Source organism: Podarcis erhardii (genome assembly GCF_964252035.2).
Source record: "Podarcis erhardii genome assembly, chromosome: 16".
NCBI classification, from domain to species: Eukaryota; Metazoa; Chordata; class Lepidosauria; order Squamata; family Lacertidae; genus Podarcis; species Podarcis erhardii.
Genome location: NC_138514.1, coordinates 15,875,169 through 15,900,832, shown reverse-complemented (window position 1 = coordinate 15,900,832; position 25,664 = coordinate 15,875,169). Strand labels below are relative to the sequence as shown.

Sequence of the window (25,664 nt, the reverse complement as noted above, 5' to 3'; positions counted from 1 at the left end):
GAATGCTGAATGCAATGGAATAATATGTCTGACCACAACCAACCTTAAATTAACACAAAGTATCAAATACCCTAGAAGCATTGCCCTAGCACAGGGTTGGAACTCCCATCAGCCCCAGCAGGCATGGCCAATGGTCAAGGATGGTTTATTTAAAAGTACTTCAAAGCCACCTTTTTTAAAAAAACAAAACCCTAAGCAGTGTATAAATAGTATAAAACAGCATAAAAGCAGCATCCAATTTTATGGATCAGGGAAAAAATGTACAAGGGTTCTTGGGCCTTTAACTCCACCATTTGACCAGCAGGAAATAGCTGACTCCCTATAGGAAACATGAGGTAGTCTTGGGGCAGGGGAATAGAGCAATAATGATTCTACTCACTCTAATTGTGTGCTATGCTATACTATACCCCCCTAGTGCAGTCAAGTTGTGTTATACCATGCCCCCATGGCAGTCAGTTTGTGACTAGTGCCCACAGCACTCAATCACAATTTGAAATGTACCCAATGGCCCAAGTAATCTCAGAGTCCAGCAGCATCTAGAGGGCCACAAGTTCTCCATTTTGCCCTGGCAGATGACACTCAAGAACTAGAGGCGCCATCTTACCTGTATGACTGCACTGAACCAGCAAGTATTTCCAATGTTTTTCATCCCTACTGGCCAGTCGCCTGCTCTCCTCCACTCACTCTGGGCAGCAGTCTCTCCCCAGACATCACACCGTTTCCGTTTGGACCGATTGTTGCTTTCAGCCACACTTGGTTCATAAACTCTGCCAGGGAACACAAATCAACAAGTCAGTGACAAAAATTACATTGTATTCAGGTTGTGTTCACACAAAACTTCCCATGCTTCTGATTGGAAACTGCAAAACTGAAGAGTAGCTACATTTAACCCACCCCCAATTAACAGCATAGGCTGTTGTGGTCAGCTGTAGAGGTGTTGTGGCAGAGCACACCTTTTTGGGCTGACTTTTGATCATATTCTGTAGGGATCAGATTACATTATCTGGGATAACAATGGAATGTGGCAGGCGGAGGACCAGACTGTGTGGGAGATGTACAAGAGGAGAACATCTTGCTGACCTGAACACAACCTGGGTAAACAGTGCCAATAAAGACCATTCTTCCACAGTGTGAATAAAATATAGTCCAAGGCACTTCACAGATACTTAGGGAGTAAATATGGCGATGACACGGGTATCTGCTGCCCTTTCTGTGCTGACTGGTGTATTGTTTTACTGTTTGGTTGTTTGTTGCCCATGGATCCTTAGAAGGGCAGGATAGGAATTTGATAACATGCACAAAGAAAAGAAAAAGGCAGAGCACAGCATACACATTCGCTGTTGCGTCTGGATCTTTCTCTACAACTTGAACACTTGGAAAATCAAGGGCTCCAGAAGAAACAGCTTCCTGCAGATTAGCTTCATCATCTTCTGTTGCTTCAGCTGGACCTGGAAACCAAAGTGGCTATCACTATTTAAGTAGAGTGAAGGTGCCCCTCACAAAGCCAGTCCAAGACACAGTATTTTACTGGTTTTCAAACAGGGAGGCAACAGTTTAAAAGCAAAACACTGCATAGGCATTTTCACTGATGCTTTCCAAAAGCACTGGCAAAGACAAACTCCAAACACCACCCAAACAAGAGGCTTTCTATGGACAATTAAACTTGGACAGTCATGTTAAGACAATGGTTTTCAAACTCACTCCAATGATGAGGACGCACATCCCACAGATGGTCAAAGCAGTTTAATCCAGATTTTGACTGGAGGACTGTGTGCAACTGAAGTGTCTGGAGTTCCAGATGAGGTCCTGGCTTGCAGCCAGCCACATGTAAACTCATTTCCCATCTAACAGAATTAATGTGCTCTCATCCATGTAAGCATATAATTACAAAAACACTGTTCCTATTGCTATCTCATCGCAATGTTTCCGTTTCAATCTATTGCCCCTTCATCCCATCATCATAACAATGAAATTGGAATGATCAAGCCTCTTCATCTAATCCAACTGTTAATGGGTCCATACTTGTCTTTCATTAGCCCCAGCAAAGTGTCTCTTTATAAATGGGACTGAGCCTATGGCTCAAGTTTTCACAACTTATATATAGCATTCCCAAAAAATGCATCCAACTGTGGCAAGAATATTTCAGGTAAAGGCAAGAAGTCACCTACTGGTTGCCTGATTTTTGCCGACTGCACTTCCTTCACTGTCAGATGGTTCTGCAGCAACAGCTTCTTGCCCTGACTCTTTAGCGTGGTGTTCTGTGAGGAAACTAACGGCTTGAATCAAGTTTCCATCAGCAGCCTAAGGACAAAAAACAAAGCATTTGTGCAACACGGGAAGAAAATATGTACAGGATGAAGTAATTCAGGTCAACAATTGCTTATGCAGGACACTCACTAGAAAAAAATAAGATTTAAAGTACAGTACAATTCCCATCCTGCTCTGTCTATACACTATTCTAAAGAGATGTGGGGTCCAGCTTTAAAGAAGGGCAATAAAAATGAAAAGAGCATTTCAAACAGGAAGCACATTTTCATACATGCTCCTAAAAGGGTCCTATTATATCCTGAGCTAGGAGAGGCTCAGTAAATGATGGTGATCCTCTCTGGAAGTGCAATACAAGTGAAAGATAATGCCCACTAAAAAGCTCTCTCTGCACATCCTTCTTATTCTAACTTGAAGCAAATGTGACATGTTTAAGATGGCGCTTTTAAAGGTCAGGAGGGGCAGCATGGACAGCTGTCTTTATACTGTTGTTTTTCCTGGCTTGAAGCAATCCCTTTGGGGAAACATGGCTGCCTCTGCTGGCTCTACGGGGTCAACACAAAGAGTGCCAAGAGCACAGCTAGAACACAGGCAGCAGAGATTAAGGGGAGGGTGATTAGGACCCAACAGTGAAGGAGGAGGCAGAGGAAAGGTGCTTGGTGAGCAGGTCTGACATTCATAGTGCAACAACCAGTGGCAGAAGAATACTTACCTTCAGGGCTGTGTGGAGGAACAAAGGATCCTGAATGCCTGTGATCTCTCTGAGCTGGTTGATGAGCACATTGCCATTCTACAGTCACATGGGACAAAGAAAGTACGTGTCAATAAGGGAATAACAATAGGATACTTACAGTGAGGCACTATCAACCAGCCTTCTCCAATCCAGTGCCCTCCGGATGTTGCTGGACTACAGCTCCCATCAGCCTTCACCATGGCCACACAGGCTGGGCTGATGGAAGATGGAGTCCAGCAACATCTGGAGGGTGGGTACCAGGCTGGGGAAAGTTGAAACATCAGCACAGTTCACACATGAGCTAGACCTAATGATTCAATAATCATGCATACGCCTAAGCTTGAACTGTGAAGAAAAAAATTACAATCCCTAAATCAAGATTTACATCCAAAACCAGTGACCATGGTATTTATTTATTTTTGGGTGTTTTTTTTGTTCCTAAACCATGAACTGTAGCCAGGGTTTGATCTTGGCTTATCAACTGCAGTTTGAGAAAAACACATCAAGCCCTAGGCTGGACATGCAGCTAAGCCAGAAAGTGTGGTTTGTTTCTTCTGCATATAAGGAAGCAGGGCAGACCAATGGCTCTATGTGTGAAACACAAAAAGGGAAAGTTCAATGGTTGCCTCCACAGGTCAATGTACCTTTCTGGACCTTTCTAGATGCAGACATTTGATCACCTAGACATACCATTAAGCATTCTGTCCAACTCAAAAGCTTACATATTCTCCAAATACCCGTAGGTATTCCATTTTATGCCTCAGTGAAAGCTAGCTCCTTATTAGAAAGGAGCATGTGCCCTTCAAAGGAGGAATTATAGCCAGGCCTAAGCAATACCAGTTCAAATATCCCTTTACCAGGGCGAGGGACCAGCAGTCTACATATTTATTCTACCAAAAAGCAGCAGCATATGCTATCAGACGTAAGCAGTCCAGGAATTTGCAGGGGTTTGATGAGGAGCTATTTTAAGCTGGCTGCACATGCCATTTAGGTTTGTCATTTCTCACTTACAACAAGGTGCCAAAGATATACAGCACGCTAGACCCTCTCCAAACTGCCCTCTAACCAGTTAGCTGGTGGAGTTAGCATGATCTAGCTTTTCTCTCTTAAAAAAACAGAGACATAACCTTGCCGACTAAGGTCCGTATAGTTAAAGCTATGGTTTTCCCAGTAGTGATGTATGGAAGTGAGAGTTGGACCATAAAGAAGGCTGATCGCCAAAGAAATGATGCTTTTGAATTATGGTGCTGGAGGAGACTCTTGAGAGTCCAATGGACTGCAAGAAGATCAAACGTAGCCATTCTGAAGGAAATCAGCCCTGAGTGCTCACTGGAAGGACAGATCCTGAAGCTGTGGCTCCAATACTTTGGCCACCTCATGAGAAGAGAAGACTCCCTGGAAAAGACCCTGATGTTGGGAAGATGGAGGGCACAAGGAGAAGGGGACAACAGAGGACGAGATGGTTGGACAGTGTTCTCGAAGCTACTAACATGCGTTTGACAAAACTGTGGGAGGCAGTGGAAGGCAGAAGTGCCTGGCGTGGTCTGGTCCATGGGGTCATGAAGAGTCGGACACGACTAAACAACAACAACAACAACAACAACAACAACAACAACAACAACACAGCTTTTCTTCACTCTAGAGGTTCTATGAAGTAGGCAAGCATATTAAGGAGTAGTTGCACAGCAGCATCTAGGGTCAAATTACTCCAAATTTTACCCAAAATACATTGGTACCCTTGGATGCGAACGGGATCCATTCCAGAGCCCCATTCACATCCTGAGTAGAACGTAAGACGCATCTGCGCAGGTCGCGTTTCGCCGCTTCCATGTATGACGTCATTTTGAGCATCTGTGCATGCACGAGTGGCGAAACCCAGAAGTAACGCGCTCCGTTACTTCTGGGTCGCCGCGGAGCGTAACTTGAAAACGCTCAACCTGAAGCACATTTAACCCAAGGTGTGACTGTATAATATTCCACACTGATAAATTTCCATTCAGGTAATGAGGAGGGGGGAAAAGTCAGGAACCAGGTCTCATTAATTCCCAAGGTCTAAAAAGTAATCTGGTCCTTTTTATCAAAATATAAAAAAGGCATGCAAATTCACCTATTAACAAACCAAGCTGGGCCCAAATACCGGAGATCAAATAGCTGATTTTCAGAAAAGTTTGGCTAGCATTCAGAAAGGGTGGATATTCAAGTAACATTTTTAAACAGCAAGGAAAACAGGTAAAGACAAACTGACTGGTAAGGAACCCCCTTACTCAGATACTGGCAATTATGAATCTCGCATCCAGAGTCCCAGAAGGAAAATAAAATACATTTTAGGAATCATTACATTATACATAATTATCCCACTCTCACTATGTTCACCCAACCCCTCTCCCCCAAAAAGGGTATACTGCAGATGCAAAGACATCATTCAAGTTCCAACCTATTTAGATCAGTTTATGTCCCTAAGGCACCCTGTTAAATTATTTGTCAGGAACTGGTTTCTTTTTTAAAAACAAATTGAAATATTAATAAGATGTCCTTAAGGGCCGAAATCCTCACCAAGACAATTTCCAAAAAATATCAGAACAGAACACTAAAATCAGCACTAAATAAGCATCTAGCTCAATAAAATACTAATCACAGGAATATAATTCACTGAGCGTCACACACAACTGGTCAACATTGAATGGCACACAGCAAGTCATTTTTGTAATATTGGGAACACCATCATTCTGTGAAGATGATACAAGCCTGCCAAAAAGCTGTCTGCTCCTCAGAAAATAATTTGACATCATCATGACAGATAATTAAAATTAGTATTAGATTATGATTAATATTCACTGTAACAAGCAACTGTGAAAGGAATTTCATTACCCAGAGGTTTAGTAAGTTTTATTTTAAGTTCGGTGATAAGTTGACCTACCACTGTTTGGTCAAACCACATTGGTAGTTGCTATTAGTGAAAACTATGTAAAGTACTTCTGTTTAGAAGAGTGAAGGCCAGACCCAAATATGGCTTAATTAATCTTTTTAAAATCTATAGCAATTTTCTTTCTTTCTTTCTTTCTTTCAACTTAGATCCATTGAGGTGACTAGGAAACATCTTAAGTTCAAATAAATAAAAAATATTTATAGTTATCAGATTCACAAGCTTCATTTGCTACCACAAAATGGGTTGCCAAGCCAAAAACAAATCCTGCTCATCACCTGTATGTTTTATCTAACTATTTATTTTGTTCATTTGATTTATATCATGCCCGTCTCCTGAAGCAGACCATGACACCAGAAATAACAATGATAAAACATTAAAAAGCAATCTAAAAACAGTTCCTTCCAACGATCTTGGCATGGCCAAAAGCAGTGTATTTCAGTCATCTGAATAAATATTCATTCCCGAATAAACAGGAATGTTTTAAAAATTCTCCTGAAAGTCAATGATAAGAGATAGAGAAGTGCCTCATTAGGGATGACATTCCAAAAATGGTGAACTGACACTGAAAAGACCCTATCAAAGGTCAACAACCAGGCAGCCCTGAGTGGCACCACCACCAATAAGGTCTCACCTGCCAATTGTAGGGTCAGACATGGTGGATAGACTTCATAGGCAAGGACTAATACTTTGAATTTGGCCTGGTAGGTCATTGTCAACCATTGTAGCACATTCAGGACCGGTGACCCCATAGTCCAATTGGGCTGCCCCACTTAGCAGCCTAGTAGCCACTTTTCCCACTAAGTGTATTGACAACTTATCTTGACATAAATGAAACAAAGACAGTCTTAACAGGAGCAAAAAACGTCATATGCTCCACAAATTTAAGGGATGGTTGTATTACCTGGGCATCACCACCACAAGCAGCAATCCAACCACAGGGTTTGCAACCTATGTACAGATAAAGTCACAGCTACCTTTTTCAAACAGCATCACCAGCAGCAGCACATTTCAGTGTGCAAAGTGCATCTTGCTTAGCAGAATTTTTGCCACTGAAATCCACAAGGCAGAATCAAAGATCTGCAATATTCCTACATATCAGAGGGAGCTCATGCCTACTGCTTGCCGCTTGCCCAGCTGAACTTTCCTATAAAAAGCAAAGTCTTTACAGTACTACTTTCATTGGGCCCAAGGTCCTCAAAGAGATCTAGAGCAATGTAAGACCACCACCTTAAAATCACACATCTAGAATCCATTTAAAGCAGCCATAAATTTTAATTATCCCCCTCCCACAGTGTATAAATGTCAAAGGTGCATGAGAAACGCAAAACCCAGCTGGCAAAAGAAAACTGTGTACAAAACTAACATACACCATGAAGACATACATCTCTGAGGTGTGTGAAAGGAAAAACAGCAAGCAAGTATTAAGATACTTTAAGTAGTTTAGAGAAGAGCAGGGCTTTTTTTCCCTCCCCACTGGAAAGCACCAGAACTCAGTTCAAGCACCTCTCAGGTGGCTGCCACTGCCATTATAAGAGAACCAGGGTGAGTTATGGCATCTCTTTTTCTAGAAAAGTAGCACTTTGAAAAAGTGTTTGCAAGGGAGGCAAAAAACCCGCCTCATCTCGCAATAAACTGATTCGTAGCAGCTGAAATTTCTTCCTTCCTCTTTGTTTGCCTGCTAATGATACGACCCCACATTCAGAGTTTTCCGTTTAGGGAAACAGAAGACGCACAAAGAAAAAAAGTCCTGTAAACCCATGAAGGCCCTCCTCTTCTTCTGCCACTTACAGCTTCATCCATCAAGTATAGAGTGCTCAAAGCACAAATCTACACGCAATATTGAACCAGCAGACTTTTTGGTGTTTACAGGAAAAGGTTATATAGATAGGTGACCAGCGATGAATATAACAGCAATAAATAATAATCGCAATACTAATGAATATTGCTAATATTAACGGCTATATCTGATTGTATACAGACTGAGACCCAGAGTAGGGTTTGGGGTTTTTTTTTGTAGGGGGGGATGATAGAAGGGAGAAGGCAGAGAAGTGAAAAGGGAAGGAGGCGCGGGTTTCTTCCCTCTCCTCAGTATACCGTCGCGGGTGGCAGACCAAACTAGGCGACCCAGCTCGGACTCTCTCTCTCTCTCTCTCTCTCTCTCTCACGAACCACCCCGGACAGGCCCCCAATCCCTCACCGGTCCTTGGCTCTCGACGGCAGCCGCGCCCCCCTCCTGGGCCTGCTGCAGCTCGGCCGTCATCGCGCCCGCCGCCTCCTCAGCCACCACAGAAGCGGCCCGAGCTCTCCCCGCTCCCCGCAACCGCCGCCCACGCCAAGCCCCGCCCACGCCGCCGACCTATCAGCGCGCGGCACACCGCCCCTCACCCGAACGCCAAACAAATATTTCCGAAAAGAGGAGCGCGCGGGCGGGCGAGGGGGCGCGCCGGGCTCGAGCCTCCTCCGGCCGCGCCCCCTCTCGAAGCGTGGTGCGCATGCCCACGAGAGAGCTCCCCCCCCCCCCCCAGCGCCTCTTCCCGTTCGTTTTGCCTGAGCGGGAGCCGAATGCCGCGCGGGTCGCTCCGCCTCGCGGCCGCTTCGCTCCCGACGACCAGTCGCCTTCGCTCGAGGAGGCGGCCGGTAATAGTCCGCATCCTCCCCCCCTCCCCGCTAAACGTGAGGCGAAAGTTTTAAATCTCGCCCTCAGAAACAGTATATTTACTTCAGTTCTTCTAATGCGCTGCGTTCAATAAATACTTATGCACATCAGAATGGTCAAAACAAAATAAAATTTTTTTCTTTCCAGTAGCACCTTAAAGACCAACTGAGTTAATTCTAGGTATGAGCTTTCGTGTGCATGCACACTTCTTCAGATACGTGAAGTGATACGTATCTGAAGAATACGTATCTGAAGAATACGTATCTTCAGATACGTATCTGAAGAAGTGTGCATGCACACGAAAGCTCATACCTAGAACTAACTCAGTTGGTCTTTAAGGTGCTACTGGAAAGAAAAATTTTTTTATTTTGTTTTGACCATGGCAGACCAACACGGCTACCTATCTGTAACTGGAACATCAGAATGGGTTTCTGTCAGGGTGGATTTGATTTGAATCAAATCGATTTAAATTACGATTTAAATCACTAGTCAGTAAGGCTTGATTTAAATCTTTAGTCAGTGAGACTTGATTTCAATCATTTTTTCACAGAAAGACTCATTCTTGCTGGTATAATCTTAATATCTACAACCAGATGAAGGTTTCATATTTGGAATAATAAATTTTCAGAGTAGTTTTTACAGTTACAGTATATCAAAAACTACTGATTGGGTTATACAGTGGTACCTCTGGATGCGAACAGGATCCGTTCCGGAGCTCTGTTCACTTGGGTCTCGATTTGCCGCCCATGCGCGTGATGTCATTTTGAGCATCTGTGCATGCGCGAGTGGCGAAACCCAGAAGTAATGCGTTCCATTATTTCCGGGGTTGCCGCGGAGCGTTCAACCTGAAGCAACTTTAACCCGAGGTATGACTGTACTATTAGAAATACATAGACAGATAATTATGAAATTATTGTTTGTAACTGGACAACTTTTCTGCTGTACTTTATCGGAAGGAGAAAAGTAATCATTTCCTCAATAACAATTCAAACAATTTATTTAACTAAAACAATAACATAGCATATGTATCCATGTTTGTTAACTGATGTGGTTAAACGACAAAAAACAACAACAACCAGACAGTTTTAGCACACATGAAAAACTTAAAATAAATCCTTATTTCCTGGTGAATAGCCTTTGGACTATAATGTAACTTAAATAGAAAACTATTTTTAGATAGATTCCTCCCCCCCCCCAGCATTTTATTTTAAAAATCTGATTTAAATTTTAAAAAATCTGTTTTGTTTTTTTAAAAAATATTTCTATCCATCCTGGTTTCTGTTGCCGTTTTTTTTCAAATGCCATATGGACGCCTTCCAGTCGCCTCACACCCAACAACTCTTTTTTATTCGCCCCAAAGCAGAATTGAATCCCAACAAAGTGCTACTTGGAGCAAACACATCAAAATGAATGGGCCTAAGTTAAATCATGTCCATTGCTCTCAGTAACCTTCCTCAGAGTAATGACTAATGTCAGATACATACAGTCCTTTCTGTTGGGGATAATTCGGACTGAAATCCCCAGGTGGCAGAAAAGGTTATTTATGTATGCCACTACTGGGGCCTGTGTTTTGTTAGTCCCAAAATGGAAAATGGGCGAGGTCCCTCCCAACCAAAGAAGAATGGCAACTTAAGTTGACAGAATATGCACAACTTGCAGACTTAGAATAAGAGAACAAGAAGAATATGCGTTTAGAAAAGATTGGTAAACGTTTATTGAATATATGGAGAAAAATTGTGTACACCTGAAAACGCTGGCGGGATTAAGATAAATTCAACAGCGTAAATAAGTTTTGATGTCTGCAACAATGGAATACTGAATGGTATAGTTTTTGTAAAATATGCAGGGATTTATGATATGTAAATAAACAATGGAAAGAGAAGAAGGGATGTCCTTGATATCTTAAGGATGTAAAAATGAGTATTCTAAATTGTCAAGCAGAAAATTTTATTAAAAATTGTATTCAAAAATAATAATGGAGATACAGTGGATGCTCGGGTTGCGAACGTGATCCGTGCGGGAGGCACGTTCGCAGCCCACAGCGTCCGCAACCTGCAGCGTCCGCAACCCGCAGCGCTGCATCTGCGCATGCGTGGGTTGCAATTTGGCGTTTATGTGCAAAGCGTGATTTAGTACTTCTGCGCATGCACGAGCGCCGAAACCCAGAAGTAACCCGTTCCGGTACTTCTGGGTTTCGGCGCCTCCATAACCCAAAAACATGCAACCTGAAGCATCTGTAACCCAAGGTATGACTCTCTGTGTGTGTCTCTATCATATCTATCTATCTATCTATCTATCTATCTATCTATCTATCTATCTATCATCTATCATCTATCTATCAATCATCTATCTATCTATCTATCTATCTATCTATCTATCTATCTATCTATCTATCTATCTATCATCTCTATATCTGCGTTCAATACAAGACCCTTCAGGGCAGTGGGCAGTTTGAAACAACAGGGGTTGTGCTTATTGCTGTTTTAAAACACCCTCTCATTTTGGAAAGAGGGACAAATGTGGCCAGCCTACAACTACCTATTGAGATGTGGCTGGACTCCAATTCCCATCATGCCCTATCAGTGGTTACACTGGCTGGGGCTAATGGGAGTTGGAGTCCAGCATCATTTCGAGATAGCCCTATGTGGGAAAACTGGATCAAGGATCTGGAGAGTTGCGAAGGAGTAGGGGTGGGGGGGATCTGGGGAAATATTGATGGATTAGTGGGGAAAGGATCCAGGGAATATTTATGGCTTCAGTACCCAGCGGCTTTGGACAGATAATAACACTTAACATTTAAAGCACATTCAGCACCCGTTTATAGCACACGACTTCACAGGAACTGTATTTTCCTCTCCTAGAGCTACAATTCCCAGCACCCTCAACAAACTACAGTTCCCAAGATCTTTTTGTGGGGGGTAGTATGACATCCTATGCCCTTTTAAAATGTAGGGTTTGGGGGGCGTTATTGGGCTGTTGTTTTTATTTTGATTATATATTTTGTGGTTTTATATTTTGTTTTTGTTATGTGAACCACCCTGAGACTTCTAGGTATAGTGCAATATATGAATTCAAGAAATAATAATTAATAATATGGTGTTGATCCATCCTCCCCCTGCCCCTTGCTTAACATGGTGAAGCATTCTAGTGGACTCAAGTGCTTTATCACTATTTTGGAACCATTTTGTTGGTTGTAATAAAGAGGCTTTGGAAATTTCCAAAATATAAATGTCAGTTTAACCCAGAGCTATGTACTGTATTGTAATCTATCTCTCTCCCTCTGCTTAGCTTATTTGGTGTGTTTCTCTCTGTTAAAAGCTTATCTATTTGGCATGTGGAGGACTGGCAAATGAGCACCCCAGGAGATGACATTATCATCCCTTCTGTGAATTAAATAGTAGTGCTTCGTCCCTGTCTCCCGCAGCTCTGCTACAGCACTTGACCAGGTCTCAGGTGTGTTTCTGCTTATCTTGCCAGGAACAGGCCATTGCTCACACATTCTTTAAAAAAATATTTATTGCTTTTACATCTCATTTTTCTCTCCAAAGAGCTCAAGGTGGTGAATGAGGTTTCCCCCTCCTCATTTAATCTTCACAACAGTCCTGTGAGGTAGGCTAGACTAAGAAGCATTGGCTGGCCTCAGGTTTACTCAGTGAACCTCATGGCTGAGTGGGGATTTGAATCCTGGTCCGACACTCTATCCATTACACAACGTAGTGGCTCTCTTTGCATGCGGAAGGTCTCATGTTCAAACCATGGCATCCCCAGGCAGGGATAGAAGAGACCCCATCTACAAGCCCTGACTCTCTTTTGTACTTCCTGATGTAATTATATTATTTTATAATAATAGATTGACTGTTATTGAAACATCCCAAAACATAAACTTTGATAAAAATAAATAAATATGCTTTTAGGCACCATGGTTAGTGTGATCAGGGTTGCAAGAGAACGGCCAACCACCATTTTGGGGAAATGTCTCCTACAAATTCAAACCCATTTTTGTGGCCCAATTTTAAAATGCTGGTTTTAACCCTTGATGGCCTGGAACCAGGATAACTAAGACATGGCCTTCTTCCACATGTACTGACCTGAATCTTGAGATCCACTTCAGGGGTCCTACTCTGGGTTCCCCTATCAAGTGAAGTGATTCAATAACAAAATAATGACTTCTCTGATTAAAATCACACAACAAATGGCACCTAAAATGAAAGCAGGACATGCTGTGTTGTCATCCCATCATTTATCAGACAGCAAATCACACACACCAGAAAAATCCAATTTGGCCCCCAGATGGCACTCTGACTATGCAAAATGTGCACGGCAGCAGTAGCTTTGCAAAAACTTTAAGGAGAACAAATTAATTCTGAACAGGACAGGGGTATATTTTGAATATTAAAACATGCAGCAGGTCCACTAAATGTTTTCTACACACTTATCCTTTCCATATGCCCCTGGGCAGCTTTGCACTGGCTCCCAATTTGTTTCCAAAGTGCTGAATTTGACCTTTAAAACCTTGTCTCACTATCCATGCATTGGTTCATTCAACAGAGGGCTTTTTCCAGCTGTCACCGCCTCCTAATGTAAGGTGGGTACTTATTGGCGATCTCCCCATTATAAAATTCTCTCCCCAGATACCGTCACCAACTCTTACCCTTCAGATTCCAGTGGAGTCCTCCTAGTTTTCTCATTGTCCGGGTGGACAACTGCAAGGTCTCTTCTTCCTTCTTAGGGATGGCTAACTTTAAACTGAACTTGGATGAAGCAACCCTTTAAACCAAGCACTGCCCCAGACCTCCCACTGGCTTTTATCTGCTGGTTTTATTATTGTATCTTATTATTATACGTAACCTTGAGGCTGTTTTATGGTGAAAGTGGTGGTGGTGGTAGAAATTACATTTTTAAAAAACCCCAACTGACCAACACATCAATAAATGGAGCTAGAGGGTGTTGCCGCCTCAGAGCTGTCTGAGTACATTTCTCTAAGTCAGCTTTAAGCTTTAACGGTAGAGCATGTCCTTCTCCAGTGCCTGTATTACAGAGACATTCGTACTAGCCTGATTTCCCCACTACTTCATAAGTACCCAGGGCGCACAGGGCAATCCTATACCTCCCTGCTGCTCTCAGATACCAATCCTGCTACAATATACAATGTTGCTAGATTCTGCACAGCAGCGCTCAAAATTTGTTGGAGGATGACCTGTGCCACAAACTAGATTTAATGAACATATCAGATTGCACTGTAAATTAGTAAAGTCTTTTATATACAGTGGTACCTCGGGTTAAGAACTTAATTCGTTCCGGAGGTCTGTTCTGAACCTGAAACTGTTCTTAATCTGAGGTATCACTTTAGCTAATGGGGCCTCCTGCTGCTGCCGCGCTGCCACCGCGCTATTTCTGTTCTCATTCTGAAGGTACTACTTCTTAACCCGAGGTACTACTTCCGGGTTAGCAGAGTCTGTAACCTGAAGCATCTGTAACCTGAGGTACCACTGTATCAACCTTTTATGCCCTTCCACACCCACCACAATGCTCATATTCTTTTAGCTTCTTTTAAATTCTTATAGACTTTTATATTCACCTTCTGTTTTAATACCTTTAGCATTCCAAAACGCTTTTCAGTTTTTAAATAACTGTATCGAACCCTTTTATGCTGGTCTATGACCATAATAAAGATTTGAATTGAAGTCAGCTTTCCCCAGCCTGGTGCCCTTCATATTGTTTCTACTGCAACCCATGTCAGCACCAGCCCATAGAGCTATAGCATGCTAGGATGGATTGGAGCAGGACCATGCTGGGTGGGACTTTTGAGAGCTGATGTTCATAACATATGGAAGGTCCCATGCTAGGAGAGGCTGATTTAATTCTGCAGGAGGATACATGGGAACACCTCTCCCTAGGACCATTTTACCTAATTAATAGCACAATCCTATGGACATCTTTGCAGATTTAAGTCCCACTGTACTGTTCAAAGGGACTTAAAAGGTAAAGGTCCAGTCGTGACCGACTCTGGGGTTGCGGCGCTCATCTCACTTTATTGGCCGAGGGAGCCGGCGTACAACTTCCGGGTCATGTGGCCAGCATGATTAAGCCGCTTCTGGCAAACCAGAGGAGCGCATGGAAACGCCGTTTACCTTCCCGACAGAGCGGTACCTATTTATCTACTTGCACTTTGAAGTGCTTTCGAACTGCTAGGTTGGCAGGAGCAGGGACCGAGCAACGGGAGCTCACCCGTTGCGGGAATTTGAACTGCTGACCTTCTGATCAACAAGTCCTAGGCTCTGTGGTTTAACCCACAACACCACCCGCGGCCCTTTCAAAGGGACTTACTCCAGCATAATTATGCTTGGCATAGGGTTGCTGTTTAAATTGGCAAACAAGCTCCTTCTAATTAGAACTGGCCAAGGCATTTGGTTGACTGCAACAAAAGTCGAGATGGAACCTGTGGCCCACTTACAGAATCCAACAGGGTTGACAGCTGGATCTTATTTCAATACTAGCCAGGAGTACACTGTCCTCCTCCTCCATCCCACATGAGAGCAGCAGGCGCTTTTTGGAGCTGCATGACTCATAGCTTTGTTCTCTGAAAGAAAGGTATAGCCAGGGGACTCAGAAGGAACAAATAGGGGGCTACTGATATTCCCCACCCAGCACCTGCCACAGATGCTACCCATGCCACAAGCAGAAGGCACCAGCATACACAGGAGGACCTCAAGCTTTAAATAATAATAATAATAATAATAATAATAATAATAATAATAATAATAATAATAAATGGGACACGGGTGGCGCTGTGGGTAAAACCTCAGCGCCTAGGACTTGCCGATCGTATGGTCGGCGGTTCGAATCCCTGCGGCGGGGTGAGCTCCTGTCGTTTGGTCCCAGCTCCTGCCCACCTAGCAGTTCGAAAGCACCCTTAAGTGCAAGTGGATAAATAGGGACCACTTTCTAGCGGGAAGGTAAACGCCGTTTCCGTGTGCTGCGCTGGTGCAGGCTTGCCAGAGCAGCTTCGTCACGCTGGCCACGTGACCCGGAAGTGTCTTCGGACAGCGCTGGCCCCCGGCCTCTTAAGTGAGATGAGCGCGCGACCCCAGAGTCAGTCATGACTGGCCCGTACGGGCAGGGGTACCTTTACCTTTACCTTTAATAATAATAATAATTATAATATCTTATTTATACCCAGCCCATTCGGCTGGGTTTCCCCAGCCACTCTGGGTGGCTTCCAACAGAATATTAAAAACACCATCAAACACTAAAAACTTCCCCAACCAGGGCTGCCTTCAGATATCTTCTAAAAGTCAGATAGTTGTTTATTTCCTTGACATCTGATGGGAGGGCGTTCCACAGGGCGGGCGCCACTACCGAGAAGGCCCTCTGCCTGGTTCCCTGTAACTTCACTTCTCACAGCGAGGGAACCGCCAGAAGGCCCTCGGAGCTGGACCTCAGCGTCTGGGCTGAACAATGGGGGTGGAGACGCTCCTTCAGGTATACTGGGCCGAGGCCGTTTAGGGCTTTAAAGGTCAGTACCAACACTTTGAATTGTGCTCAGAAACATACTGGGAGCCAATGTAAGTCTTTCAGGACCAGTGTTATATGCACCATTACAACAAAGTTTCAGGGGGGAAACCTCTAAGAAGTTACACCCCGCCCCAAAGAAAACCCCTAATGAGAAATGTGTTTACTTAGTGCCCGTGCAATGGTGACTGAGGTGGGGGGAGCAAAAAAAGAGAGGGTCGACTATCTTGGGAAAAAGGAGGAAGAGATACACACAGATATTAAAAAGTCAGAGAGAATTCTCTCCTTTTCTGGTTAGGCAATTTGGTTCAGTCTGCCTGAGAAGCTATTTTTGAACATTCCCAGGAACACAAGTGAATGCTGCCTGTAGAAATCAATTGAGAAACCTGAGATTTTAATGTAGCCAGGAGTGAACACTGGTGCACAAACACACCCACCCAAAACAGCCAAATGAGGTCTGAGCATGCTCAGTGGGCACAGAATGCTGACTTGTTTGGGGGAAGAGGATGGAAAACTGTGGTGGTGGAATGGGATGGAACCACTGGCATGCTGAACAGAAGTCGATGCATTCTGTTTGGTGACATTTTGCTGTAGATACCTCTTGTGTAGCTTTCTCCCGACTGAAGTGCAGAGTGTTTGAGGACTGGGACATTTGCAGGGAAACCAAAATGCTTGTTTACAAAGCTATTATACTACCAATGTTACTGTAAGCTTGTGAAACATGGACCACTTATAAACTCCATCAATGGTGTCTCCGAAAATTTTTACACATCACTTGGGAAGACAGGCGAACTAACGCCAGTGTACTGGAAGAAGCAAAGATCACCAGTGCTGAAGCAATGATCCTTCAACATCAACTTTGTTGGACTGGTCATGTTGTTTGAATGACTGATTATCATCTTCCAAAGCAACTACTGCATTCCGAACTTAAAATTGGAAAGCGTAATGCTGGTTGTCAACAAAAGAGGTTTAAAGATTCTCTCAAGGCAAATCTAGAAAAAAAAAGTAGTATAAACACAAATAACTAGGAATCGCTGGCCTGAGAGCACTCCAATTAGAGAACAGCCTTTACCAAAGGTGTCATGGGCTTTGAAGATGCTTGAACTCAGGACAAAAGGGAGAAATGTGTTAAGAGGAAGGCACGCTTGGCAAACCCTCACCGTGATCAACTCCCACCTGGAAACCAATGTCCCCACCATGGAAGGACGTGGGGATCCAGAATTGGCCTCCACAGTCACTTACTTAACTCACTGTTAAGACCATGTTTATGGAAGACAATCTTACTTGGCTATGATCACCAAAGAAGAAGAAATGATCCCAAGTCTTTGAGTGTTGCTCCTTATGTAGCCAAATGGGCACACACACACACACACACACACACACACACAGGAGCTATCAGGAGACTTAGGAGAATTTCAAGGTTTCCAAAGGTACAGCAAAAACTTTAGCGGGGGGTGCAACCATCTGTGTGCTTAAAATGGGTCAATGTGAGCAGAGCATGCTTGGAGGGCATGGGATGCTAACAGGCTTCTCTCTCTTTTTGGGGGGTGGGGGAGAACAAAAAACCGGGGGAAGAGGAGATTAAACTGTTTGGAATCCAGAAAGGGAACACTATGTGCATTTGCATCTTGTTGCAAGACCCACTTGTTGTGATATGTCTGTTGTGCACAGCACAAAACACTTTGCTGTGAGCCAAATGATGAAGTTGTTCTCTGGGAGGGGGTGTTTCCTCATCCATCTCTTCTTCCCCTCCTCCATATCCCATCTCTGCCTGTCCAGATGTGGCATTTGGATGAAGTGGGGGTGGGAAAATACACTTCTCCCCTTCCAAAAATGTGTACATCTGTCATAATTCCCATCATTTTCAGCTCTGCTGCCAAAGGAGTGAACAAAGGGAGCTGGCGATTAACTTCAAAGAACTTTGTTGGAGAGGAATAAAGATATTTAGGGCCTATTTTGTGAACTAATTGCATTTGCATATTTATGGGATTTACTGATATAGCAGTAATTAAAAACTATTTAGTAGTCTTAAAGGACACATAACTCAGTTGCTGTTTGCATAATAAACACGTCCCTTATTACGTTTATTATGTTTGCATAATAAACCTTTCACCATCTCGATAATTCAGATGGCCATTCCGGAGGGGCCAGGGCTAGATTGTTGCTTTCCTACTGAGCAGCATGAAGGGTGCAGCATTGGGAGAGAGAGGGAGAAGGCACACAGAAGATCCTAGAAGGGAATGGATCACCCCATGCACCCAACTCCTCTCTTGGCAGCCTCAACCTCTAGGATATTGATGAGGGATGGAAGACCATAGCTCAAGAGCAGAGAAAGTGCCTTGAGTGCAAAAGGTCCCAGGTTCATTTCCTGGTATCTCCAGGTAGCAATGGGAGAGTCTGAAATGCCATTGAGTGTAAATGATACCAAGCTAGTTCCAAATTCATGGCATATAAGACTATCAGTGACTACTAGCCATGCTCTGCCTCCAGGGTCAGAGGCAGTGATGCTTCCGAATACCAGCTGCTAAAAACCACAGGAGGGGAGAGAATTCCTACGCTGCAGGTTTCCCATAGGCATCTGAGTTGCCACTGTAAGAAAAGGGTGTTGGACTCAGTGAGTTATTGGCCTGATCCAGCGGGCTCTTCTTATGTTCTTAAGGAAGATTCAGTTGTCAGTCCTCTTGGCTTCTGTACACAGAACCAGGAGGGGTTGCCACCTTGTCCATTGCTGTGGGCAGCAAAATGTCTTGAACTGGCCTTGTTTGCAAACCCACAAAAAGCGGTTCAAATCTTCCTAGGTCTTCAACAAGGTGTCACCTCTCTCTTTTAGTACTTCATCCAAACGCCTGAGACATTTCACTGCTCCAAACAGTAGCACCAGATATATATATGGGGTGCTGTGAGGACAACCCAAATCATGGTTGCATGAAGGTAAGGCTACTACTAGCCACAACGTTGAAGGCAATATACCTCTGAAGACCCGTTGCATAGAAATGCAAGTAGGGAAAGGGCTGCTGTTAACACCAACGTCCTGCTTGCAGGCTTCCCATAATAGGCACCTGGTTGGCCACTGGGAAAAGGATGCTGGACTAGATGGGCCAATGGCCTGATTCAGCAGATCCTGATCTTCTTTGTATGTACAGCACAAACCAACCCAAGGGCTACATAGACTCAGGCTGAATGATCAAATGGATACAGTTCAGAGAATCTGTACTGCTTCTTCCATTGCCAGGGTTGGATCTTTAGACTGTGGCTGACAGAAGTTGCTGTCCAAAACAGCTTGAGGGCACCACGTTGGGGAAAGCTGGTTTAGTCTGATCTGCTGCCCATTACTCATTTGGGAGTTTCTGGCTGCATGATCTCATCATCTGTCTTGACCCTTCAAAATTGTGATTTATGAAGCAGCCAGCTACTTCTGCTCTTGGTAAGACAGCCATGTTGCAGTTTGCAAGGGGGATTATTATTTATTTCTTCCACTGCTGTCCTGCCCTTCCTCCCGAAGGAGCCTGAGGATCCCAGATAGGGGAGCTGTCAGGCTAGTAGGGAAACCTACTAGAGTCAAGGGGTTGGGCGCAACAGCAGGTGCAGCCAAGGAACTGTCCACAAGAGAGTTAAGAACCCGCAGAACTAGGGAGGATAAGTGTTGCACCAGCAAGAAAGGAACCGAGGCTTCCTCTATTAGGTCTCTTCCAACCAAGGTCCTGATCCTGGAAGTATATAAAGCAGTGGTTCCCAAACTTTTTTTGGCCATGCCCCGCCTAAGTATCTCTAAAATCCTGATACCCCCTCCCCCGTGACATATAATTCTTATTATTCAAAAAGTGAACTCCTATTCACATGTAGGAAGCCTGAAAGGCCATTCGCTGTTAATAACTCATTCTCGAATTGCCCCCCTTAAAAACCAAATTGCCCCCCTGTGGGGCATGTGCTTCATGCCCCACAAAGCTTCATTTTCAGAAGCAGAGTCTGATGAACTTTTGACAATTCTCCACACTACAATGTCCAGGGCCAGATTAAGATATTTAGGGGCTGAAACCCTATATATATATATATATATATATATGCAGGTTTTGGTGTCCTCGGGTGTCTTCCCGTGTAAAAGTTGGGGTGTCTAGGCGACGTTTCGACGAGGTCTCACTCGTCATCTTCAGGCTGGTGCTTTCGGCTTCTTGTTACTGGAACAGAGCAGGATCTCAGTGTTTGAGTTCCTATAAATACTGTAGAGGGGGTGTGGTGTATAGCCTCCAATGTTCTGGGCAGAGAGGAAGCACAAGCCACAAAACCACAGCTCGCCCCTATACACGAAGCCAAGCCAGAGCACAACTAAGTACAGTACAGCCATCTTCTCAGGAAAACTCTTCACAAAGTTCAAGAGGTCAAGACACAAAGACTTTAACAACTAATCCACACCTAATGACCCACCTAAGTGGTACTCAGGATATCACTCAAGAAATCACTCAAGATATCTCTCAAGTAATTAAGGAACAAAAGAAGAAAAGGCACACTAGCCTGGGAACTTCCTCTCTGCCCAGAACATTGGAGGCTATACACCACACCCCCTCTACAGTATTTATAGGAACTCAAACACTGAGATCCTGCTCTGTTCCAGTAACAAGAAGCCGAAAGCACCAGCCTGAAGATGACGAGTGAGACCTCGTCGAAACGTCGCCTAGACACCCCAACTTTTACACGGGAAGACACCCGAGGACACCAAAACCTGCATTCCTGTACCCGTGAAAATCTACGAAAGCAAATATATATATATATATATATATATATATATATATATATATATATATATATGGGGCCCCCTCATTAGATAATGCAAAAATAAAAGCAACAGTAAACTGTGAAATAAAAGTTTAAAATAAAAACAACAACAAAGATTTATAGCAACACTTGACAGAATCTGATCTCCCCACATTAATTTGATCTACGTTCGTAGGACACATACAGGTGTGTGGGAATAAATATTAGAAACAGAATAGAAAAATTGGGGAAGAGTGTGTAGCGGAGTGTAAGGAAGTTGAACAAAGTTCTTATCATTTTTTATCTTCTTTTTTTCAGTGCCCCTGCTTTGCTGGTGCCATAAGCATGTACTTAGTCTGCCTATTGGGCAATCCAGCACTGCTGATTGTGGAGTTGGTCTGGGTTCATTGCTGCCTTTTCCCTTGGGGTGCAGGAGGTGATGGCAGGGGCAGAGGAAGGGGGCTGTGCGGGCCACCATGGGGGTCACCACTGATGGGGGTGACAAAATGCCGGGCTGCAGTGCGCTCGACCCATGCATCTCTCCTGGGAGTGAAGCGGTGGCTTGGGTGCCTGCAGGCTCCGTGCTGCCCCAAACTGTCTGCCCACTGCCTCCCCCTCCGCTGTAGGGCAGCTGAGTGCGAGGAGGCAGGCAGACTCCTCGGAGGCCCTGCCCCAGCTCCACCCCCACAGCTGGCCCCGCCCTAGTATGTGTGTGGCCTCACCCCTGGGCGCAGGGCATGCACGCATGCTGCCTCAGGTGCCCAATCGGCTTGCTCCACTGCTGGGTAATGGTTCAGAGTCCTGAGCCACAGGGGTATCCCAGGCACATGGCAAAGGGTATCTGTCCAAGCCCTTGACTTTGGCGGGATCAGAGGCTATGTACATGTTAGTGGCTAGAAATGCAGCAAGGCGTCACTTCACCCTACCCCGCCGGTTGTATTACAAATTGCTTTCTTTCATTGCTAGTGTTTGTGTGTGCCTTCGCCCTATTTGCATTCTCTGATTTATCTTTCTGTGATGAACTCCAGCTCACTAAAACTGTCATCCACACGTGAGCAACGGCTGCCTGAAAAACCTCACACACACATCTCAGCTTAACCATGGCTTCTGCTTCCTAATCAGATAGAAACTGGTTTGAGTGTCAGATGGAAATTCCCAGGTGTCAAAAAAGGCTATTTATGTATGCCACTCTCCTGCCAACCTAGCAGTTCAAAAGCTCGTCAACTGCAAGTAGATAAATAGGTACCGCTCCGGCGGGAAGGTAAACGGAGTTTCCGTGCACTGCTCTGGTTCACCAGAAGCGGCTTAGTCATGCTGGCCACATGACTCGGAAGCTGGACGCCAGCTCCCTTGGCCAGTAAAGTGAGATGAGCGCCACAACCCCAGAGTCGGCCACGACTGGACCTAATAGTCAGGGGTCCCTTTACCTTTATGTGTGCCACTAAGGCGGCCCATGTTTTGTTAGCCCCAAAATGGAAAACGAGCGAGGTCCCAACCAAAGGAAAATGGCAACTTAATCTGTTGGAATATGCGCAGCTTGCGGATCTAACGTATTGAATAAGAGAACAAGAAGAACATTCTTTTAAAGAAGATTGGAAAAATGTTCACTGAATGTATGGGGGGGGGGATTGTGTACGCTTGAAAATGTTGTCAGCATGAAGATAAATTCAACAGTGTAAATAAGTTTTGATGGAAGTAATACAGTGGACGCTCAGGTTGTGAACGTGATCCGTGCGGGATGCACATTCACAACCCGCAGCGGCGCATCTGCGCAAGCACAGGTTGTGATTTGGCACTTCTGCGCATGTGTGACTGCCGAAACCCAGAAGCAATCCGTTCCAGTACTTCCGGGTTTCGGCGGTCCGCAACCTGAAGCGTCTGTAACTTGAGGTATGACTGTAATGAAATTCTGAATGGTTTAGTTTATATAAAATATGCAAGGATTTATGCTGTGTAAAATGAACCATGGAAAGAGAAGGATGGAAGTCATTGATATTTTAAAGTTGTATAAATGAATATTCTAAATTGCAAAACAGAAAATTGAATAAAAATTATATATATAAGAAGAAAGAAACTGGTTTGAGGGAAAGCGCGTCAAACAGGGCAAGGCCAGAGGCGGAAGTGGGCCCAGCAATGGGCGTGACTTCCACCTTTGCAGAGGAGCCTAAATTCCAGCCATGCAAAAGCCCAAAGTTTCTCTGTACATGTGCATCTCTCAATCTTCATCCCGGGAAGCAATTCAGGGGTACATTCCTGCCAGGCTAAAGAACTGAAGGAGGACATTGAGCAGGACTAGTGAAGAATGTAGTCCAGGGAGAGCAGGCATAGTCTAGAGAGAGACCCAGGGCCTGGATAGAAGGGCCTGGGGGCTGCATGCAGTTCCTGGCCCTGCGTTTCCCCAGACCTGGTAGAGAGGCTCAGCCAGGCCTCCAACACACCTCTTTGCCCTGGTCTTTGACACTTGAGATATGTGGTTTCTGGATCCACCCAAATTCATGGGACTGTCATTTGTTTTAACTGTTTTTGATACTGTATTTTAAATTGTTGTAGCCTCAAGTATAAATACCTGCTGGAAATGTAAAGAAAAAGAAGGTACCTTTTACCATATGTGGTGGTCGCATAAGGTAATAAAAGATTTCTGGGAAATGATATATAATGAATTGGGAAAAAAATATATGTTTAAAATAACTTTTGTAAAAAAGGAAGCTTTTTTTATTAGGAATTGTAGGTGCCAACATCCCTGAGGAGCAGAAAAGACTTTTTATGTATGTGACAACAGCCACACGGATTCCTCTAGCCCAGAGATGGAATGAAGACAGAAAGTCCCTACCAGAGAGGAATGGCAAAACAAGCTGCTGAGCTATGCTGAAATGGCAAAACTCACCGGAAAGCTCAGGAACCAAGAAGACAAAACTCCAAGAAAGAATGGGGAAATTTATAATTTATTTAGGAGAGCACTGTAAGCAGATGAAAACTTTAGCAGGATTCTAATAACGCTTGTAATGTAACAAATGTTACAGACAATATGGGCAGATAGAAAATATAGATTATGAAATAGTATGCAGTTGAAAATGTTGACAACAGGACCCATGGAGGGTATGGCGAGAAGTCTCGAGATTCAGAGAAATCTTTATATATGGATACGTACCTGGTATTGTTATAACATTACACTTGTAAAATCAAATAAAAACAATTTCAAAAAAAATTATTAAATTGTTGTAACCTGTGCTGGGACTTACTGGTGGAGGGTGGGCAAGAAAATTAATTAAAATGGCTATCCCCATTTGTAAGAATCTAAGTGAAATGAGTGGATAAGAAGGAACAGTTGGTCCATCGAAGTGGAAAGGGTGTGTGTGTTAAAGAGTCTTTTGCTCCTACATTGGTACACATGGGAAGAGAGGCAATAGATGGTGCCCCTTTGATTTGCTCCCCAAGTCACTGGCGCCCTCTAAAACATTGCCCTTGTTTTTTAAAAAGTGTTTGCCAGCACCTCAGTACCAGTCCGGTAGAGGACAGGTCCCCCGGAATAACCTTGCTTGAAAAGAGGGCTCTCCTTTCCTTTCTGAGATGAGGCTGTTAAGTTCTCCCATCCATCACAGCACAGCATGTCTTTTAATTAAAGGGAGTTGAGACGAGAAGATGACATGCAGTCTGGATCTCCCAACACCAGCCTCCCTCCTCCTTGGCTTACGGTGTTAGTGATTGTTCTTCATTAGACAATAGAAAGCTTCCATTACCCAAGGTAATTCAAGACAGTGAGGTTAATTGCTGTCAATGCCAGAGATGCCAGTGCATAAATCTGATGCAGAGGATCTATTTGGGATGCTATTATTATTATTATTGCAAAGACCGTCACAGAAGACAGCTTCCCAGGTAAAAGCATTCTGCGAAATCCTGTTAGGAGTAGGATTTCTTACCCCCCACAACCTCAACTCTCCATCTCCAGACCAATTGCCATCAGCCACTTAGCACCAGCACGTCAGCGGAATTAAAATGCTGTCTGTGATCACTTTCCCAAGCAGAAGAGGTGGCGAGTGTTAGATCTCGTGGGAGCGCAGAAAGGCTTTCAGAGCTTGAAATACTGTTGGTGCTGGACATTTCATTGATGTGCAATGAAGAAACGGACAAGAAGAGAGAAGGTGAACTTCCTGCTTAATAATTGCCTGCTCCTCTGATGAGATGCTGGAGAATCAGTCCTTTCCTGGGAAAAATCAGATTCTGTGAGTTACCAGGTGGTAGCTATGATGATGCTGAAGGTATTCCTGCTCTTCATTTTTGTTGCAGGTAAGATTTCAGGTATGTTATTCTTACATTGCCATCTGTATACATGGCATCTTTCAGGGCAGCCTAAGCAGGTCCTTGCCCTGAGGAGGCTACAGTTTTGATTACAGTACTTGGGGAGAGAGTGGGAGGGAGGGAAAGATTTGGTCTCTGGGTCAATTCATACACTCACATTTCTTGTTCAGTAACTTGGCACTTGGTGATGACTCTCAGCTGAACGCCTGAGCAGTCAAGTATGCGAGTCATAAGTTATTCATTTAGCACGCTTCTGAGCCACCTTTTCACAGTTCAGGGTGGTTTGTGTCAGCTAATGCAAGAGGTTAAAATACACAAAAAACAACCAGTGATCTAGAAAAGGAACCAGCAAGCTAGCCAGAAGTCCACCCTGAAAGGTAATAAGGAGGTGGAATTCTTCTTGATGTTATAGCCACTAGGGCCCCTGTTCACACAAGCAGCAAAATCAGGTGGCAATAATGCTTGACCTGGAATGTAGCACTTTGCATGCTTTAGTGCTGTTTGTGGGGGGAGGTGTAGAAGCAAGC

At 44.1% G+C, this 25,664-nt stretch overlaps 2 protein-coding genes across 6 annotated transcripts in view; one reads left to right on the top strand and one right to left on the bottom strand.

Moving 5' to 3' along the window:
- The window catches only part of USP28 (ubiquitin specific peptidase 28), a 33,228-nt gene extending 24,995 nt beyond the window's left edge, over positions 1–8,233 (bottom strand). The window contains exons 1-5 of the mRNA XM_081844373.1: positions 8,122–8,233; positions 2,978–3,055; positions 2,169–2,301; positions 1,331–1,448; positions 605–767 (exon numbers count right to left, since the gene is read on the bottom strand). Coding sequence (XP_081700499.1) covers positions 605–767; positions 1,331–1,448; positions 2,169–2,301; positions 2,978–3,055; positions 8,122–8,184 — 555 coding nt within the window. The 5' untranslated portion in view covers positions 8,185–8,233. The remainder of the gene's footprint in view (positions 1–604; positions 768–1,330; positions 1,449–2,168; positions 2,302–2,977; positions 3,056–8,121) is intronic.
- HTR3B (5-hydroxytryptamine receptor 3B) overlaps positions 7,225–25,664 on the top strand; it is a 41,559-nt gene continuing 23,119 nt past the window's right edge. For 2 of the 5 annotated variants that reach the window (XM_081844427.1, XM_081844423.1), the window contains exon 1: positions 7,225–7,434. Coding sequence is in view for 2 of the 5 variants with exons in the window: in XM_081844426.1 (XP_081700552.1) it covers positions 25,016–25,125 (110 nt within the window). In the remaining 3 variants the exon portion in view is untranslated. Of the gene's footprint in view, positions 7,435–24,439; positions 25,126–25,664 lie in introns of those variants that run through there. The other 3 variants (XM_081844426.1, XM_081844425.1, XM_081844424.1) reach the window with 3 other exon arrangements.